The sequence below is a fragment of the Marmota monax genome, unplaced genomic scaffold (genome assembly GCF_021218885.2).
Source record: "Marmota monax isolate L192 unplaced genomic scaffold, Marmota_monax_Labrador192_F-V1.1 WCK01_AAM20220418_F8-fsc00237, whole genome shotgun sequence".
NCBI lineage: Eukaryota > Metazoa > Chordata > Mammalia > Rodentia > Sciuridae > Marmota > Marmota monax.
Genome location: NW_026694627.1, coordinates 462,873 through 477,451, shown reverse-complemented (window position 1 = coordinate 477,451; position 14,579 = coordinate 462,873). Strand labels below are relative to the sequence as shown.

Here is a 14,579-nt window from a genome sequence, read left to right as displayed (position 1 = left end):
CCGCTGCGCTGCAGCCCTGCCATGAGACCAGTCATCACTGAGTTGCCCAGGCTGGCCTCACCCTGGGGTGCTCCTGCCTCAACCTCCTGAATGGCTTGGGTGACAGGCACACACCCCACACCTAAATTTGATGTCCATTTGAGACAGAAACTATATTCAGATATTGGATAGTTGTGCCGCAGTTAGGGGACTGACCTGTAGCTACGTGACTCTGGGTGGCCGGTGGCAGTGCCGCAGGAGGGGAAATTCCAAATGCCTAAGCACAACATGTTACATGTCTGTGTAACTAAGTTTAAGTACACCCAAAGAATAAGATCAAAAAGAGAAGAGAATGCATCTGGAACATAAGGGAATGTTCTAGATTCAGTTCACAGTGGGCATGAAGTATGTTTTCCTCAAGAAAACTGACAGTTGGGGCTGGGGAGGTGGCTCAAGCGGTAGCGCGCTCGCCTGGCATGCGTGCGGCCCGGGTTCGATCCTCAGCACCACGTACAAATAAAGATGTTGTGTCCGCCGAAAACTAAAATATAAATATTAAAATTCTCTAAAGAAAAAAGAAAACTGACAGTTTCTACCAGCCTTTGTGAAAGTTCTGACCCTGGAAGATTCCTGGCTCTCGCTGAGAGGTTGTACTATGGAGTCATCTTTTCCAGCACATGTGCATAGCACAGCTACCGAGCTGTGAGTTGAGAGCCAAATCATCATCCATTCAGGGTGATGAAAGGGTTTGAGGGCCACACGTAGTACACACGCCAGTAATCCCAGCAACTGGGGAGATGGGTAGGAGAATTGCAAGTTCAAGGCCAGAGTCAGCAACTTAGATCCTTTCTCAATTAAGAGAACAAATAAAGGCTGTGGATGTTGCTTAGTGGTAAAGCACCCCTGGGTTCAAGCACCGGTACAGAGAAACAAAAAAGAGTGGGCAGCATTTGAGGTCATCTGTGCCTCTGATCACACTTTAAATGACTGAGGGGCTGTGGTGGTATTGGCCCGTGTGAGCCCTGAGTTTGATTCCCAGCACCACCAAAACCACAAAAACCCATAAATTTTGTGTTGAATACATTTTAAGTATATCAAGGCTTTCTAGTGGTGCTGGGCCTCTCTGGCCAGAGGCGGGTGCACCCAGACTGTTAAATAACAAAGGACTCCACTAGGAAGATGCTCCTGACGTTCTACAGCTGAAAGCGAGCCTCTGGTTTCTTCTGGAGGTTTTGTTCTCTGACACTGGATGGCAGGTGAGGTGTGGAACTTAGAGAAGGGCCTGGCAGCCCAGAGGCAGAGAGCTGGCATGGGGAGGCCCCGGGTCCCTTCCCCTGCACGAAGCAAAGAACCTACGCACAGCCTCTGGGGAGTGTGGCAGTGCCCAGGTGGGGGCTCCACGCGGGGCCAACCTAGAACCGTCTTGGCAGGCACCACCACCACCACTGGGCTTGGGAACCAGTGGGCCCAGGGAGAACCCCAGCCATGGTGGGCCTCAGCACTTGGGGTCACTCCTCTGCCCCTGCCAGAGGTGACCCAGCCAGGCACACGGTCCAGGGATGGGAGAACCAATGCAGGATGTCCTCAAGTATGTGGATGCCAGATCAATGGTCCCAGTGGGAGGACTGGCCTGGCGCCCCAGCTTGCCCTGGGTGTCACTGTGGAAAGATGTCTGAGCCCAGTGCACATGGTGATGCCCATGGAACAGGGCTGCTGGTCTTACCCTGGAACCAACTGGGAGTCAATGGTGCTGGCTTCAGTCTGTCCCATGGGTGGGACAGGGCAACTCCTGAGCCAGCGCCCAAGGGTCTCCCTGAGCCAGGGCCTGGACTTGTGCTACCCTCCTCCCCCACAGGGTGGCAGCAGAGGCAGGTCTTACTGCCCATCAGCACTGTCCTGGACAGGATGACGGCAAAACCCAGGCTGAGAGACCCTAGTGGTGTCCCAGGGCTGGGGGCCTGGATTCTGAGACGCCAAACTTGCTGTGGGTTGGGACTCCCTGTCTCGTGCCCTGGTGTCTGGCACACGGGGTGCCGCGCACGAGTGAATCCCACCAATAAGAGGCCGTCCCTGGGGAATGCGCCGCTGAACCCACCTGGGGGGGCACGCAGGCATCCACCCTCCTTCAGGCCCTGCGTCCCCACGGGGCCCTGCGGGGAAGCTGAGGTCCTGTTCCCTGGAGGTGGCCAGGTGGGCAGGCTGGGCCAAGTTGCCCACAGTGTTGGCTGCAAGCCACCGCCAGCTCTGGCTCAGTCCCCTCCAGGCCACAGGGGCTTGGGTGGTTGGATGGCCGGGCCACTGGCAACTCCAGAGGATGTGCTCTTGTGGCCCCCACCAGGGCCGCTGGGCACAGAGGTCGGTCACCTCATCCAGGGCAGCTGCAGGTCCTTGCCAACCGCCTGCGCCAGGCCTGGCCTTCCTTTGCCACCCGTGGCTCTCCGTCCTCTGCACACATGTCCTCATCTGCTCCACCCTGGTATGCATGTGCCACACATCTCTCCACCCGGTCCCCAGCGTCCCGTGTCCCTGCGTGTGTGTGGTGGTGTCTGAGCCTGCTCCCTGTCTCCACCATCATCTAGCTTTCCTTCTTTGTCCCCGTCCCGTGGTGCGTCTCCTCTCTGGGTGTGACGGTGGGTCTTTACGTGTTTGCCCATGTGTGTCCGCGTCTTTCTGTTCCCTGTGCTGTGCCCTCTGTCCCTCCCTTTCTGTCAATAGCTGAGCCTGTCCGGCGAGCAGCGGATGTGAGCATGACTCAGTGGCTGACAGGAAGCCCGTCACCTCGCCTGCTGCCCGCCAGTCTGTGGCGTTGGCGGCAGTTCGGGCAGGTGTGCGGGTGCATGTGTGGGCACAGGATGGGGTGGCCGCAGTGAGGCGTCCTGACTCTCAGGTAAGTGTTTCCCAGGGTGCCTGGAGCCTGGCTGAGGCAGAGGCCCCGAGGCTGTCCCCAACCCCAGAGGAGCAGTTGGTGGCCACTGGGTGGGTGGGAACAGGCAGGGACTCCTGGCGCCTCCTACGCTGGCACTTGTGGCCAGGGCCCTCAGCAGCTGTCCCTGTGGCTCTGGCCCCTTTCCTGCCCCCGCCAGCCCAGCCCAGCATGGCCCTGAGAGCCCCCAGGGTGGCTCCGTCACTGTCCAGAAGTGGGACTATCTCTGCTGTGGGACTCCAGGCAAGTGTGCCAGGCCCACCCTCCTGCAGCTCAGCCAGGGGCTGGAGGGGACAGCTGTGGTGGGCTGGAGGGGACAGCCGTGGTGGGCTGGAGGGGACAGCCGTGGTGGGCTGGAGGGGACAGCCATGGTGGGGCTGGAGGCCTCTTTGTTCCAACATTGTTGACAGGAGGCTGTGGCTGGCCAGCCTCTCAGCCACCCTGCCGTCACCACCATCGCAGCCTCTGGGACAAGGGCTGCCGGGCCTGTCCACCCCTCCTCCCCCTGCCCCTACCTGGGCGGACGGCCTCCCCTGCAGAGGACTCTCCCCAGCCTCATTGGAGACCCAGGCTTATTTGGACCAAGAGACAGACCCCAGGGCAGCGCCCGTGATCACGCCGGCCCAGAGCCTGGAGTTCGGGTGCCACCTCTCATACTGCCCTGGCCCTTGGGCCCGAGTCCCTGTCCCCAGCACGTGGAGCAGGCTGGGCGACTGGACGGATGGTGTGTGAGGCCCTTCCGGGTTGGGGGCCTTGGTGCCGCCACCCAGCGCTTTCCCACAGCCGCTGTCAGCAAACCCTGCTCATATGAAAACTGCCCACTTCCCCCTCTGCGCTATTTTGGCCTCCAGAGCCAAGGCCAACCCCGCCCAGCCCCACCTGGCCCCTTGGGGCTTTTAGGGCTGCCAGGGGGGCCCCAGGGGCCCAGCCTGCTGCCTGCCACCACCTGCTCTGGAAACCTGGACGGCAGTGGGAGGCCGAGGGACAGGGTGGAGTGTCAGCCTGGGGCACAGGGGGACCGGGAGGGAGGGGCATGCAAAGCCCCCGGCCCTGGGCTTGCACCCGGCCTCTGCCTCCTTGGACACAGCACCCTCTGGCCCTGCTGCTCCCCTAAGGAGGAGCCTCCCTGGGGAACAGTCTCGGATCAGGCGGGTGCCCCAGGCGTTGGCCCTGTCCCTCCCCAGGCCCCTGGCCCTTCACCCTCATGGCTGTGGGGGAAAGCTCCGACCTCCGTGTCTGCGGGCAGCCAGGCAGGCAGGCTCCAGCACAGCTGCCCACAGCGTTTGCTGCAGGCCACCCTCAGCTTTGTGGCATCTCACACCACAGTCCTTGGGAACCACAGTGGTGACAAAAGTCCCAGTGGTCACAGCCGCCAAGGTCCAGCCCTGCACCACATGCATTGTCACAAGTCCAAGCCGGGCCTCAGGACAGACCTGAGGGGCAAGTGTCGTTATCTCCCCTGTCCAATAGGTGAGAGGACATGGACCAGGCCTGACCTGTCCCTCGCCCAGGGCTGAGGGCACTCCACAGTTGTGCCCACCCAGGACAGTCAGCTCTGGTGGCGGAAGGCCATCTTCCCTGGGAAGGCCTGAGGTACCTGGAGGGCAGCAGCAGAGATCAGGTCAACTCCTGGGGTCTTAAGCAGACTGTTCCCTGTGGTGTGCCCTCTGTCCCTCTGGTGCGGGGCCCCCAGCCCACCAACGTGCCTGTGTCCGAGTCTTAGGATGTAGAAAGAGTCACTGTCCTAACCAAAGGACAAAGATGACTGGGGTCAGCAGGGGAGGGCAAGCCAGGCAACCAGAAGTAAGAGGGACCCGAGCTGGCCCGGCCAGCAGCAACATGGGTAGGCCTGGGGCTGATCCCCATTTTGTAGATAGGAAACAGAGGCCTGGAGGCTCTGGGCACAGGCGGGATTTGGTCCCAGGAGTCCTCCCCAAGGCTAGGTGCTCCCGCTTCACACAGCTGGAGAAGAGGTGGCCCCGGCTGCCCAGGTGGAGGGGTGTCAAGGCACAGCAGGCCAGGGCAGGGGAGCCGAGCTCCCCTGGGCACCGTCCCGGGTGACGCGGCTTCTGCTGGTCACAGGTCTGCGGGTCCACTTGTGCTCACTGACTCACATGGCCTTGGGGCGGGTGAGGAGGCCATCGTGACGGCCCCCCTATGGCTCAGGGCTGCATGGAGATTCCTCATCTTTGCCACCATCACCCCGGAAGCACAGAGAATGAACAAGGGGACAGCTCTAGTCCCCAGCCCCAGCCTGGGGCAGCAGGCGGGTGGCACAGAGCCCTCTTCCATCCTGTGCCCACTCCAAGCCCTCCCCTGGGGATGAGGTGGGGAGAACTGGTGGGCACAGAGTGGCTCAGCCCCCCTGTGTCCCTGCCAGTGCCAAGTGCCATTATAGTTCATTCCCCATGTGGCATGCACACCAAGGCCCAGAGGCAGGGAGGGTCACGGATTGTGTGGCAGCCCTCTGCCAGCTCCTCACCCCGACTGTCCTCCCTCCACCCCTGCCACCCCAGTGCAGCCCACTGCCAGATGCTGTGGGCAGCTGTTCCCTCCCCTGGGGGCCCCTTCCTGACCTCCCTCCTGGCTGGGGGGGCGGGACTCAGGATCACAGGTGCTCGCGGGAGGAAGTGCCATTCTCAGGTCCTGGGAGGCAGAGGTGGCCCCGGGCGCCAGTGTGGGGGTGTCGGGTGGGCACCTGGGCTCTCAGAGGTGGGAGGAGGGACCTCAGACCCCGGGTCCCATGGAGCCCAGGACACGTGGCAGGTCGTGGCCAGCTGAGCCCGGGTTGGGGCCAGGGTAGCCACGAGTGGTCACCCCAGCCTGGGTTTCTCCATCTGTGAATCGGGGTGACCTGTCCCTCGGGGCTGGCTGGGCAGGGACAGTGGCTTTGGGCTGCACGCAGGTGTGCTTGCATCCATTAATGGGCTCGGTCCCCAGCTCACACCATGGTGACAGTGGCAGGGCCTGGGGGCTGGTCCCATGGAGAACAGCGGCCCATCAGTCCCGGGAGCAGGGAGGGAAGACGCTGTGGCCTCCAATGAGGGCTGTCCAGGCCCAGTGGGGCCAGGAGCCTGAGCGGGGGCCGGCCTGACTCAGGGCCTGTTGCAGGCGCCGGTGGGTCACCAGGGCGGACATGAGCACCGGGACCGAGCTGCTGTGGCTGGGGGCTGCGCTGCTGCTGCTGCTGGGGACCGCGGCCGGGCTGTGTGTGCGCTGCTCGCGCCCAGGTAAGGGGATGGGGACAGTGAGAATGTCCCAGAGACCTCCCAGGCCAAGAGCTGGCTTGGCCGCAAAGCTGCCCTCTGAGGACCACAGGTCTGCTTCACGGGGGCTTTGGATTTGAGGGGTCAAGGGTGGTCTCTGGGGGGGCAAGTCACTCTGTACCGGGAGGGTGGCTGGGGTGCCTGGGGTGCCCGGCACTGCGCCCTCCTCTCCTGACATCCGGCGGCCCACAGCATGGCTGGCTGGGCCCCGAGTCCTGCCTGAGTCCTGCAGAGGGCACGGGAGACGTGAGAGGAGGGGCCGCAGACCTGTCCCTGGGGCTCAGTACCCCACCTCTCCCGCAGGGCTGAAGAAGGCCGAGAAGATCTACCAGCAGAGGAGCCTGTGAGTGGCCTCCCTGTGGGCACCCACCCGCCCCGCTCCTCCCTGCCCCACCCCACCCCGGGGCGGGCTCCAGAGGGTCCCCAGAGTCAGGGCAGGGGAAGAGAGGGCCCAGGGGCTGTCCAGGCCCCACCCCAGCCTGGATCAGGGAAGGCTTGGGGCAGGACCAGCCACCTCCAGCTTCAGAGGCCCAGGCCACCTGTCCTCGCCTCACTCTGACCTCAGCCCAGCAGCTCTCACTGGGCTGGGCAGAGGGGAGCCCAGCCTCACAGGCCATGGCCCCCGGGAGAGCTGGGCACAGGAAGTGAGCAAAGTCCCAGGCCCCCTGGAAATGCTCAAGGGGCTCAGGAAGGGGTATGGCTATGACCCTTGGGGGATCAAGGAAGGCCCAGGAGGGGGCAGGATTGGGAGAGAAGGCCCCATGGGGCTGCCTGCTGGATGTGACAGAACCAGAGTGGGACTGAGACCCAAGAACAACCCTGGGCAGTAGCCTTCAGTGTCCCTGTGATTGAGTAAGAGTGACCACAGACCACACTCAGGGACACGCACAGCCCGACACAGCATCACGACACTCATGGGCACACCCGGGGGGGCACGCACACACACTTCCTCATTTCCCTTTGCAACTGAAAAACCACAGTGAGGTGTGGAAATAGAATCCCCCCTCCTGCCCACCCAGGGCAGGGCCAGGCCTGTCTGGGCTCTTGTGGACACTTGATTTCTGAGCCATGTGTTTGCAGATTCCCCTGTGGCCCCCAAGCCCCTTCCTTCTTCCACCCTGCCCCCTCAGCCCCTGATGGTCTCCGTCCCCAGTGGATCCCAGAGCTGTAGATGGCCAGGGCCAGAGGCTAAATGTCCTCGTGGTGGGGGTGGGACTCCTGGACTGTCCCCTCCCTGGAGCACCTTCCCCTGCCCTCCTCTCTCACCTCCCTTGGGTCAGTCCTGCAGGACTGCCCAAAGCAACTGTCACCAGGCCCAGCTCCCCAGTCCCTCTCTAGGAAACTATGCCAGATTGTCATGTGGCTTTAGGACATCCCTCCTAAATCAGGCCTCCCTGATTTGGCTCCGGGTAGTCTGGACCAGGTAGCCATTCTGGTTCAGGGAAGGAGTCCTGAAACCTGCTTGAATAGATAACTGGCTCATCTGTAAGGGCAGCAACCATTTTCAAGGGTGCTTTATGGTCCAAGGTGGCAGCTGGAGCTCCGTCCCTCATGTCTGCATTCTAAGCAGTAGGAATAAAGAAGGGATAAAGATAAAAAGGGTGGACCCCAGCTGGAAGTGCTCTGTGTAAGGGTACCTTGTTGCCCGGAGATTAATCATGGCTACACCTAGGTGTGAGAAAGGCTGGCAAACAGTCTTCTAGATGGGCTCATGGCCCCCTAAACAAAATCAGCGTTCTGCAAAGGAAATGGGGAGCCCTGTGGTGGTGGGGTGCCTGGTTGTCAGCTGAGCTTTGATGTGGCTCACCAGTTATTGAGGAGTAAATGGCAGCTTTGAACATGCCCAGGGGGGACATCGTCTTGGGGAGGACAAACATTCCTAGGGCATCAGGCAGGGGTCAGGCTCTTGGTCACTGTGGCTGAAATCACTTCCCCTGGTCACTGACGAGTCCCTGAGCAGCCCAACCCTGAGGCCCTAGAAGCCTAGGGCGGCCTCCACAGCCCTGCCAGACACCCCTCCCCATCTCTGGGCCCTGGGGCCCAGCAGGATGTGGCTAGGTGGAGGCCCTGTTGGGGGACTGGTCTGGCTGGTGGCTGGTTTCCATCCAAGGCCGTGGGAAGGGGGCCCAGTGGGAGGGGCGTGGCCTGCTGGTGGAGGCAGGAGGACCCTGGTCTGAGGCCTGGGGGGCAGCAGCCCCCGCCCATTGTGGAGCTCCCAACCCTGCGCTCTGTGTCCCCTCCCGATCTGTCCCTGTGTCCCTGGGCTGTGGGAGGCCAAGCCCGCTCAGCCAGCTCCCCACCTTTCCAGGCAGGAGAACCGGCAGAGCTTTGCAGTGGCGCGCACGTATTCCTGTGAGTCCCTGGGCGCAGGAGTCCCGGGGTGGAGGCTGGGCGTGGCCTGGACACACACCAGGGGGCCTGGCCGACACCTCTTTGCCTTTTGCAGTGGTCAGGCAGCCCTGGCCAGGGCCACCGACGGGCATGAACCCTGACATGGCACCTGCAAGGTAGGGCAGGCTTCCTGTCACAAGCCCTGGGCTCCTGCAGCCCTGGGGGTCCCCACTTGGCTGCTGCTAGGCCCAGACCTCACTCCCTTCCCAGGCCCCAGAGCCCCAGGGCTGGACTCTGAGGGCTTCACCCAGGGCTGTGGGGCTGTGGCCTCCAGACCCCCGGAAGGCCCGGCCTCCCCCAGTGCCTCCCCCAGCCCCCGCCTGTCCCATCCCTGCAGGAATGATAAGCTGCTGCACTTCTCCAGCCCCTTGGACGGTGAGTGACAGCAGAGTGGGGAGAGGGGAGCCCAGCGAGGGCCTTGGGCCAGGCGGTCCCTCCTGGGACCCTCCTGTGCAGGAGTCCTGCTGACCAGGGCCGCCTTCCCAGGAGGCACTGGAGCTGGGGTTGGGGCTGATGGCACAGGGGACAGAGCAGTGCCAGGTGTGAGCACGGGGATGACCAGTTGGGCAGGGGCAAGGTCAGCAGGGGAGGACAGCCTGGCCTTTCTTCCAGATCCCGTGTCCCCCAGGTACCAGAACTTCAGCAAAGGTGGGTGGCTGGCTGGGGGCGGGGGGTGCCCAGCCTGGGGCTCAGGCCTGACTCTCTGCTCCTCTCCAGGGGACGGTGGGGACTCGGATGCAGCCTACATGTGAGTGGCCTCCCCTGCCCTGGCCACGCCTCCCCTGTCCCCCTGCCACTGCCCCCCACCTTCCTTGCCTGTGAACCGTGAACTTCTTCTACAGTGGAGGAAGCTCTGGGCAGGGCTGGAGGGCACTGTCTCCGTTCAGGTGACTGTGGGAGAGGAGGGCCCTCAGGTGCCTCTTCATGTCACCAATGTGCAAACTGTAGCCCGGGCAGGTGGGGACTTGCCAAGGGCCTAGCAAGGTGCCTGTAGCCTGGCTGCCACCCCTCAGGCCCCAGGGTGACGCAGGTGCTCAGGAAAAGGGGAGGGAGGGATCCGGGGTTCCTAGGGGAGTGATGGCCAGAGCTGCCCCAGCCCCACTGTCCCCCGTGGGGTCACCCTACAACCTGTGCTGCGTCTGTTTTCTTGGCCAGAGACCCCATTGCCGCAGACTACTACAACTGGGGGTGCTCTACGAAGTCCCCAGAAGGTTAGGTGAAGGGCGGTGGGTGCAGTGGGGTGGGCACTTGACCTCAGAGGCCACGGTCCAGGGCAGGGCAGGGGAAGGGAAGGACAGGGAGGAGGCTGGAGTGGATCTGGAGATGTGCAGAGGCTGCTGGGGAGATGGGGCAGCCACAGAGGGTGGGGATGTGGGCAGAGCGGGGGCAGGGGAGAGCCATGGTGGGGAGCAGCAGGGAGCCAGGGAGGGGGCGAGCAGCCTGGCTTCCCAACTCCCAGGGCCGGGGGCACCTGGTGAGCACCGAGGGCCCCCAACAGGACGCTCGCCCATGCCAATGTGGGGTCCCCTACACACTTCTGAGGTTGGGGGGGCTTGTTTCTCGGTGTCCATTCACCACAAATGGACGCTGGGAGAGGCAGAGGCCAGAAGCCTCCCAGTGCAGGCTGGGTCGCCACACCAGCCTTGGTCCCCAAGCCCAATGACCTCGGCCTGTCCCACCCTATCAGAAGGGTCCAGCCCCTCCAGCAGCCAGGCCCTGCTGCCCCCCTCCCGCCCCCCTGGCCCCCCTCCAGCTGCAGCCCCTACTCTCAGCCCTCCCCGTGCATCTGGCTGTGACCTCGGGAGACAGGGAGGACGCCTGATGTCCTGGGGCCCCAGCAGACACTGGCACAGGGGGGAGGAGACCCGCCTGACAGGCCACATGCCTGCCCTCTCTGGCAGATGACGACGATGCCACCTCCTACGAGAACGTCCTCATCTGCAAGCCCAGAGCCCTGGAGTCAGGTGAGGCTGCCCCACCCCAAGGGCTGGGCCAGGGCAGGGTGAGTCCTCGGCCAGGCCCTGCCTGGCCGGGGCTGAGGTCCCTGCTGCTGGGGGGCTGCCATCTATCCATCTCTGGTGCCTTGGGTGCCCCCGTTTCCTTCAAGGAGGCCCATGAGCTCCTGTGCCTCGGGGGAGGGAGCAGGGGGATCCCTCCCTGGGTGGGCTCCCAGCACAGGAGGCCTCTGTGAAGGGAGGCCTGCCCCTCACGGGCCCTCCTGCAGGTTATCCCTGTGTCCCTGTGAGCAGCGAGGAGACTGAGGATTATCAGAACTCAGCATCCATTCATCAGTGGCGGGAATCCAGGAGGGCCGTGGGTATGTGGCCCGGGACAGAGGCCCAGGGTGCATCTTGAGCAGGCTGGGGACTGGCCTGCGAGGGTGGACGGGGTGGGCCTCCCTGCGGCCACACCCCCCGTTCCACAGCAGAGCCTCCAGCACACAGCAGCCCCAGAGGCCTTGGTCCTGCCTGGACTCCCCTCCTGGGCCGGCTGCCCATCCAGCAGCATGCCTGGTCTCCGAGGGACTCTGGAGAGCCTTGGTGACAGACAGATGCATGCTGCGAGTCCCCTCCAGTGTGACGTCTCCTGCAGGCCACTTTGTGGGGTCTGGGGTCTGAGACTGGGCACCCAGCTGGGGACAGTGGTAGTGTGTGGTGTGAACCCTCCCACAGCCACCTGTCCCCATCCACAGAGCAAGGCCTTATAGCAGGACATCCCTGTCCAGCAGGAAGCCCAGAGGAGGATGCCGGGGAGCCCGACTATGTGAATGGGGACGTGACCATGACTGGGGAGGCCTAGGGGAGACGGGAAGGAAGGTACGGCACCCCCTAGCTTTCTGGGGCCCGCCTGGCTCTGAGGGAAGGGCCCACAGCTTGGAGGAGCCCTGCGGGGGCCATGGTCCGTGTCTGTGGGTGCTCAGGAGAATGGGGGACCCTGTCCCCAGCTGTCTTCTGTCCAGCCCACCCGGTGCCCTGCCCTCTCCTGTGGGCCCAGGGAACCTCTCAGCTGCAAGCCCAGGTGACAGGTTGGTGGCACAGGGTCTGCAGCCAGGGGCACTGCAGCCCGAGGGGCCTTGCCCGCTCTCCAGAGGATAGCAGGGACAGCAGGGCCAACCCCAGATGCCCCAAGTCTGGGGGCAGGTGCAAGAAGGTGGAGGAGCCGGGCAGGGAGGTGCCTGGGAGGCGGAGGGCCGGGCAGAGCCAGCGGGTTGTGCTGCGAGTCCAGCTGAGGCCTGGTAGACGCAGGGACAGCAGCAGGTGGAGCCTGGAAGAACCCAACAGGGCTGCCTTGGGCCCGAGGGTCAGGGCTGCAGGGTCGGCCTGAGCGGGAGGGAGGCCACTGCCGGCCCCCTGGGTGCCAGGGAGCGGGTCTGTGGGGAAGGCCAGGAGCCTCTGCACCCAAGTCCAAGGTGCCCGTTGAGGCAACATGGAGTGGGCAGGCCAGGAGCTGGGCCTGGACAGCCTTGGGGACTGTCACTGCATAGGTGGCTCTGAAAGCCAGATGACTGGCAGAGAGTCACCAAGGGAAGGAAGGCAGATGGGGACCCAGGCAGAAGGTGATGGTTAAAGCAGCTGCAGAGGCAGCTTCCGGGGCCCTGAGGGTGACAGTGCTCAGGGAGGGGGCAGCCAGGCACAGGGGAGGTGAGAAGATGACAGAGCTGAGTGCCGCATGTTGGTGACAAGGGCTGTTTTGGTGACATGGGGGGATACCTGTTTTAAGAGACCACGAATGGCAATCATTCCAGAAGTTTCACTTGAGAGGCAGAGAAAGGGAACAGGGCTGGAGGTTCTCAGGGGGCGTCTGGGTGTCCCCTCCAGGGGTATCCCTAACAGGGACCCAAAAAAGAAGATGACATGACAGCATGTCCTTTGCTGACAGATACCACCTCTGGGAGGTGTGGCTTGGGGTCAGGCAGAGGCTGGTGGAGGCTCTGCATCCTGATACAGCTGGCAGAGGAGAGCAGGGACAGCAGAGCCAACCTGGGGTGCCCCAGTCCAGGCAGGAGAGTTCCACTGGCCCAGGGTAGATGGGGGAGGTCCTTCCTGTGCAGAGGAAAGCACAGGACAGTCCTGTGCACGTGAAGGCCACGTGCCCCATCCACCACCAGCACAGGTGGGACTCGAACTTAAAGCCCAGGTGCCAGCCAGCTGCAGGGGCACACGCCTGTAATCCCAGCGGCTTGGGAGGCTGAGGCAGGAGGTTCGCGAGTTCAAAGCCAGCCTCAGCAACTTAGGCCCTAAGCAACTCAGTGAGGCCCTGTCTCCAAATTAAATATAAAAAAGGGCTGAGGATGGGGATCAGTGGCTAAGCACCCCTGGGTTCAGTCCCCAGTACTCCCCCCTCCAAAAAAAAATCCTGGCAGGACCCAGGGAAGGCCAGACTGCAGGGGCACCTGAAAGCTGAGCCTGGACCTGCCGTGGTTCCAGAGGAACAGGCACCAGCTGAGCCACGCCCTTCCTGTGTGACACTCTCTCCCTATGCACTGCAGGAGCCCAGGGAGCCCCAGACCACGGACGTGTCTGCTGTCCTTCAAGGGCCACTTTCCAGTGCTGCTCCACTTTTGGGTCCCTGCCAGGGCTACCCCTGGAGAGGACCCACAGATGCCCCTGAGGACCTGCTGTCCGTGGGGAACAATTGTATGTAAATAGCCAGAGCTGCAGCCCCAGCCCGGTGCCCTCTCCCAACTGGGACCTCCTCGGGGCAGGCCTGCTGCCACCTGGCTCCTGAGTGACAGCGCCAGGGACGCAGGGTGACGGCACCGTATCTAACACCATGCAACACTGGCCTCCGCGTCCTTTCTGCTCTGGATTTGGATCCCAAGTTGCTTACTCATGTGGCTTCTGTGACTTGCTGTGACCACAGGCCTGCAGTTAACTCACCCAGAGGGGACATACTGACATTCTGACCACAGGTGGCTTCTCTCCAGTGAGGGCGCCCCCTCCCCTCTGCCCTTTAGTGGGGCTTCTCTTCGCTCTGGGCTTCTGTTCACTCAGGGGAGAGATGAAGCCAGTGTGGAGTTCCGTTGACGAGTTGCTCTCTGCTGGGACACAGTGCCTGTGGTGGGGCACAGGGCTGGCACACCCGGGATCAGAGCTGTGGGGGGGGGGTGAGGCAGGAAGCTCTCAAGTTCAAGGCCAGCCTCTGCAACTGTCTCATTTAAACAAAAAAGGGAGGGCTTGCATGGGAGCTGGGAGCCTGGTGGTCAGAATGGACGCCCTGGAACCCTCCGGAGCCCTCTGCTCCTTGGCTGAGCTGAAGAGCTAAAAAGGGATCTTCTCACAGGCCACAAATGCCACCTGTGGAACAAAGTGTGTCCCCTCCACTGAATCCCCCCAATAAACCTCTGCGGCTCAGGAGCAGCAGTTCTCCGACGCCTGCTTCTCTCTCTGGGAAAAACCTGAATGAAAGTTGCATCTGACTCAGAAGAAATGAGAGGGAGGCTGAGGCAGGAGGATCCCAAGCTGGAGGCCAGCCTGGGCATCTTAGTGAAACCCTTTCTCAAATACAAAGGGCTTGGCTGTAGCTCAGAGGTCGAGCACCTCCAGGTTCAATCCCAGGACCATCCAAACCAACGCACAAACAATGCCTGGGATTTGCTCCAAAATCACCGGGGAGAGGGCAGGGGACACAAGGAGCCTGGCATGTGTCAACAGCAGTGCTCGGGCAGGACAATGAGCATGAACATGGCAAGAGTCACAAGGCAGTCTCTTTTATTCTTTTTTGATACCAGGGAGCCACATCCCCAGCCCTTTTTATTTCTGCAGACAGGGTCTTGCTGAGTTGTTTTGCACCTTGCTGAGCTGCTGGGACTGGCTTTGAACTCACGAGCCTCTTGCCTCAGCCTCCTAAGTTGCTGGGATCACACCGCGGTGTGCAGCCCTGTGCCCAGCTCTCTTTACTTCTATATACAACTGAAAATTTCCATAATTAAGCACATGGAAGGCCCTGGGTTCAACCATAGCACTGCATGCGACCATACACACACAAAGGAAAACAGTGCCTGTTCAGACACAGTGGCA

General features: G+C 62.4%; 1 protein-coding gene across 4 annotated transcripts; it reads left to right on the top strand.

Annotated features, from left to right (window-relative positions):
• Positions 1–2,691: 2,691 nt before the first annotated feature.
• On the top strand, positions 2,692–13,576 carry Lat2 (linker for activation of T cells family member 2). Of its 4 annotated transcripts, none has more exons than XM_058572221.1 (13): positions 2,696–2,866; positions 6,002–6,132; positions 6,472–6,511; positions 8,477–8,520; positions 8,615–8,675; positions 8,897–8,934; positions 9,172–9,207; positions 9,277–9,307; positions 9,715–9,770; positions 10,461–10,523; positions 10,784–10,876; positions 11,252–11,375; positions 13,049–13,576. In XM_058572221.1, the coding sequence occupies exons 2-12, from the start codon at positions 6,039–6,041 to the stop codon at positions 11,356–11,358; spliced, it is 663 nt and encodes a 220-aa protein (XP_058428204.1). In that variant the 5' UTR covers positions 2,696–2,866; positions 6,002–6,038; the 3' UTR covers positions 11,359–11,375; positions 13,049–13,576. The 4 variants fall into 4 exon arrangements, with proteins under 4 accessions (XP_058428205.1, XP_058428204.1, XP_046278719.1 ...); XM_046422761.2 differs by having other exon boundaries at positions 2,699–2,866; positions 6,014–6,132; XM_058572222.1 differs by lacking the exon at positions 10,784–10,876 and having other exon boundaries at positions 2,692–2,866; positions 6,014–6,132.
• The last annotated feature ends 1,003 nt before the right edge of the window (positions 13,577–14,579 follow it).

Excerpts from the sequence above, each read along its gene's own strand:
- Lat2 (XM_058572221.1), top strand. The coding sequence starts at position 6,039 with ATGAGCACCGGGACCGAGCTGCTGTGGCTGGGGGCTGCGCTGCTGCTG. Across the intron at positions 6,512-8,476 it reads ATCTACCAGCAGAGGAGCCT|GCAGGAGAACCGGCAGAGCT; the intron begins GTGAGTGGCCTC and ends CCACCTTTCCAG. Across the intron at positions 8,676-8,896 it reads CCTGACATGGCACCTGCAAG|GAATGATAAGCTGCTGCACT; the intron begins GTAGGGCAGGCT and ends CCATCCCTGCAG.